The following is a 4984-nucleotide window of genomic DNA, read 5'->3' as shown; positions in this document are numbered from 1 at the left end:
ACGGATCTCATTATCAGAAATCCCCAACAGCTAGTTTTTTCACCGCCGGCGAAGCAGAACCATGAACCTCTGCAACCGGCTCGGCTCCCCAGTCCGGAGGCATTGATGGCGCCCAACAGCCACATGGACAAACTCCCGGGACCCGCATGTCATCGCCTCAGAACGTGCTCCCGGCCCCACCCGAGCCTCAGGCTCGGACAGCCGTTTGCGTCACCGAGCCTCGCGCCACTGAAAATCGCTACAGGTAAGCGGAAAAGGGTGAGAGAGCCAATAGAAAAAGGAAAGAGAGGTACGACCCGAGAGAGATAGTAGTCGTGGGCGAGTGCTCGCGAGAGAGAAGCAGAGCAGAGTTGATTACTCCCACGAACCACGCCACTTCGTCTCCACCTCCGACGGGAAATCCGTCCCCGCCAAGCCACCATCATTGCGCCACCACCGCCGCAGCACATCCGTTTTCCTTTCTTTACTGCTGCTTTCCTTGCGACCTACTGCTGCCGTCGTGGCCGGCTGGCTGGCTTCTCGCCAAAGCCTTCCTCCTACTGGAGTGCAGTGGAGTGGCGGCACGTACGGCGCAAGATTGTGTGAGCGCCACCCACCACCACGCCCCCATTAAAGGCGCTCACGCAGCGGCACCGCCATCTCCACCACCTCCACGAGAAAGGAAGCTCTCAGAGTGAGGAGTGTTCCGCTCATTCACTTCCTCCTCCTCCTCCCTCCCCTCACGGGAGCAGCCACAAAGGCCGCCAACGCCCCACGCCGCCCTCCTTTAAAGCTTCAGGGGAGGACGGCGCCGCGCGCGCGCCACCTTAAAGATTCCCGCACCCAGCTCGCTCCATCTCCCGCCACGACCTTCATCGATTGCCGCCTTTAATCCTTCCTTCTTGCAGAAGCGCGCGCGCGAGCTTGCTTTCGACGGGAATCATGGCGCGGCTCGGCGCTGTTGCGGCGGTGGTGCTCTTCCTGGCGGCAGCCGTCGTGGCGGCGGAGGCGATCCTGGACCCGACGGACTTCCTCGCGCTGCAGGCGGTGCGGCGGTCGCTCGACGACATGCCGGGCTCGGACTTCTTCAGCCGCTGGGACTTCACGGCGGACCCCTGCGGCTTCCCGGGGGTCTTCTGCGACGGGACCAGGGTCTCCGCGCTGGCGCTGGGGGACCCGCGGGCGGGGTCGCCGGGCCTCACCGGCAGGCTCGACCCGGCGCTGGGCCGCATGTCCGCGCTCACGGAGCTCTCGCTCGTGCCGGGCCGCGTCCAGGGCGAGCTCCCGGCCTCGCTCGCCGCCTGCGCCAACCTGCGCTTCCTGGCCGTCAGCAAGAACCTCCTCTCCGGCGCCATCCCCGACGGGCTCGGCGCGCTCGCCAACCTCCGCACGCTCGACGTCAGCTTCAACCAGATCTCCGGCGCCATCCCGCCGTCCCTCGCCTCCCTGCCCTCCATCACCAACCTCATCCTCTGCCACAACCAGCTCACCGGCGGCATCCCCTCCTTCCCGGACGCCTCCCCGCTCCTCCGCCTGGACCTCAAACACAACACCCTCTCCGGCGGCGTGCCCGCCCTCCCAGGCTCGCTCCAGTACCTCTCCCTCGCCTCAAACCGCCTCACCGGCCAGGTCGACGCCGTCCTGCCGCGCCTCACCCGCCTAAACTTCCTCGACCTCAGCATGAACCAGCTCCAGGGGCCCATCCCGCCCTCCGTATTCACATTGCCGCTCTCCGTGCTCCAGCTGCAGCGCAACTTCTTCTCCAGCCCCGTCCAGCCGGCGGGCGACGTCACCATCCCGGTCGTGGACCTCAGCTACAACCGCTTCTGGGGCCCGCTCTCGCCGCTCCTGGCGGGGATCGGCCAGCTCTACCTCAACAACAACCGCTTCACCGGCGACGTGCCGTCGCGGCTCGTGCAGGAGCTCGTCGGCACCGGCGGGCTGCAGGTGCTCTACCTGCAGCACAACTTCCTCACCGGCATCGAGATCTCGCCGTCGTCCTCGCTGCCCTCCGGGGTCTCGCTCTGCCTCATGTACAACTGCATGGTGCCGCCCGTGTACGCGCCCTGCCCGATCAAGGCCGGCACCACCAACACCCGGCCGGCCGACCAGTGCCCCGAGTGGAGGGGCTGACGTGGCTGCCCACCAAGTCGCCGACAAAACAAGACCGTTGCCTGCCGGGGGATCGATCGGCTCTGATCGGAGAAGAAGATGGAAAGGATGCAGGAGATTGCGAAGGGCGGTCTCTGATTCTTTGATTAAATTTGTCCAGTTTACTACCACTACTGTGCATTCTTTTCGGTTAGCCATAAACAGACATAATAATCGTGAATTATAGTAATTTTGGGTTTAGCTCCTGTAAGTGTTGTGTCCTTGTGCCTCTGCTGTATAGACAGTGAGTGTGAGTAGTGAACATTGGCTCTTGATGTTGTATGGAATCTGATACGATCCTGTCCTGGAGAAGTGACGATGAGGGTTTTTTTTTGTCAGAACTAGTGGTGTTATTTGTGGCAGTAACAAAATTTGCAATGTGGCAAAGCATTCGCCGTGCAACTTACTTTGCACAATGCTGTACGAGCTGGAAAATGATGAACAGCTGGTGACTTGGCGTTACAGTTCTTTGGTTCGCGTGGTCTATAAGCATGTATAACGTTGATTGCATCTCGTGATCTTGTGTGTGAGTTCACTAGATAGAACATTACCGTGGGAGTTTCATGATGTACTTTGTCTCTACGCGGTAGCCCTCTGAGCAATCACCATATGCAGAGCTCAATCCTAACTTGGGTTGCCCAATTTTTGGCCAATTTCAATTCCTTAGCTTCACGATGTGTTCCCTAACATTTGAGATTCAGCGCCGTTGTGAACCCACATCATATTCCCAAAGTATTTGTTGCGAAAAGAGAGTGATTCCCTTGCGGGCAATTCTACTCCACTGTTATTAATTCATTCACTATCTTCTATTTTCCTCTTTTCTAATCTCTTCCTTCTTTCTGCATGGCTACTTTTGCCTTGAGAAAACACGATTTAAATCAGTTTCATTTAAGAGCACTTTCAATCGCGTCTTCAAAGGACTAAGGGAGCCACGGATTTAAAAAAACGCCCATCTAAGGCTTAAGTCCCTTGAAAGGCGTTTTCGGTCCAGCGTGGCCCAAAAATCTGTCCGGTGCCCTTAGACCAACCCGGTGCACATAGGGTGGCCTGGGGCATCAGGCAGAATCCGATGCTAACACCATGTAGGATAGCGACAGGTGGGCTCACTCTATCATAGAGACAATGACTAGGCCCAAAAATGAAAGATGCCAATTAAAGATCTTGCATGTTCCCCATGAGGCAGCAAGCACACATCTCGTCGTTGTTGCGTCTTCTGCACGAGCCGGCGTAAATGTGTATCGACCTCCATGCCTTCCTTGCATGTAAATAGATGCAACGATTGATGGCCTGCAAGAACACAATGTTATTCATGCATATTTTCGTGGAAGTATTATTTTCGGTTTTTTATATCGTATCTCAACCAACGGGTTACTAGGATGTTTATTTGCGGTGTTTCTGTCACACCTAAGGTGTCACAAGTCTTAGGGGAATTGACTGCAAGGATTGAAATGGAAAAAAGGGAATGTGAATATAAGAGTTTTGAGTATTGAAAGTGCATAAAAGTAAACATGTATTGGGAATATAATGAGGTTCTGCAGATAAAAGATTAGGCGCGGGAGATTCGGTTCATGGTAATAGTGAATGTGCCTGGTAGAATAAATATGATAAGTGAATATGATTCTTTCTAGTTATATTTGAGTAGGCAAGCAACCCAAGAGAGAGAGAAAAACTTCTCTTGGTAGATTTTATCTTTCTCCAATGATCTTTTTGCCTGTTAGCAAAGCCATGGTCAGCGCATCTATTAAGGTCGTTAAACCAGATCAAAGCCTTAAGCTTGGTGGTTCCTTGTTTATCCTCGAGTATTTCTAGGTCCTCTTTGATATTGGCGGTGTCACTCAGTGACATAGGCATCCCAAATGGGCTTGCCGAAGATAGTACCCGGGGTTTACTGAAGGCCCACTACCCGAAGAATAAGAGGATTCGAGAGCCCAAGATGTATTTAAGGAAAGATAGAGTTGTAATAGGAAATGTTATTTTGTAATCTGGCGGGATGAGTTAGAAACCGTCCCGGACTCTGTAATTTGTACTACACGAATCCCTCGGCTCCACCTCCTATATAAAGGGGGAGTCGAGGGACGAGGAGATCATCGAATCATTATCTGCAAACCCTAATTTTCATAATCGTCGAGTACTTTTCGGCTGAAACCTTCGAGATCTACTTGCCCTCTACTTCTAACTAAACCCTAGCCTACAATCCATAGGCATTGACAAGTTGATACCTTGTCAATTGGCGCCGTCTGTGGGAATTAGAGGCGTAAGGATCTGATCTCGATGGCACGTTCAAGATCTTCGACATCATCAACTGCAAGCAACACAATGGATCGAGGTAAACAGATCGCTGCTGGTCTTGTCGATTTTGTTCCTCACCCACCCTCCCGTTTGGATGCATATGCGTATCTGGCGGAGCCCATGGAGATGACGTTCGGAAGGTTTCACTTTCGCGTCGAGAAGGAAGGATCGTATCGTGTCGAGGTTCCGATTTCGTCGGGATCGTCGAAGGTCGATTCCGATTTTTCAAGCTATGCGTCGTCAACCGAGTCAGGAGAAGAAGAAACTTCGGCGACACGCTACATCAGCACCAGAACAAGAGAGAAACTCGCCAAGATCTTCAACGACATGTCGTTTGAGTCATCTCGCGGACTCATATATAAGCGATGGCTCAAGCGATGTCGACAGCCTATGACTTCATCGACAAATCTATCACGGTGGGCAAGGTCTTCATCAATCTAAACGATGATGCCACCAAACCCAACATAGATCTGAGTACAAAGTATCATCAGATTTATGCCATTGAAGATCAAGAGGAAACATCTGAGGCTTTCGACGATCTGGGAAATCCATACGTCGATCCCTC

The 4984-nt window shown here is 53.7% G+C and overlaps 1 protein-coding gene across 1 annotated transcript; it reads left to right on the top strand.

Annotated features, from left to right (window-relative positions):
* The first annotated feature begins 288 nt into the window (after positions 1-288).
* On the top strand, positions 289-2471 carry LOC127314483 (uncharacterized). The gene is made up of 2 exons (XM_051344951.2): positions 289-673; positions 888-2471. Exon 2 carries the CDS (start codon positions 922-924, stop codon positions 2110-2112), a length of 1191 nt encoding a protein of 396 aa, XP_051200911.1. The 5' UTR covers positions 289-673; positions 888-921; the 3' UTR covers positions 2113-2471.
* Positions 2472-4984: the final 2513 nt, after the last annotated feature.

Source organism: Lolium perenne, chromosome 1 (genome assembly GCF_019359855.2).
Source record: "Lolium perenne isolate Kyuss_39 chromosome 1, Kyuss_2.0, whole genome shotgun sequence".
NCBI lineage: Eukaryota > Viridiplantae > Streptophyta > Magnoliopsida > Poales > Poaceae > Lolium > Lolium perenne.
This window is presented reverse-complemented; position numbering and strand designations above follow the sequence as displayed.

Bases quoted from the DNA above. Each gene is read 5' to 3' on its own strand.
- LOC127314483 (XM_051344951.2), top strand. From the start codon at position 922: ATGGCGCGGCTCGGCGCTGTTGCGGCGGTGGTGCTCTTCCTGGCGGCA.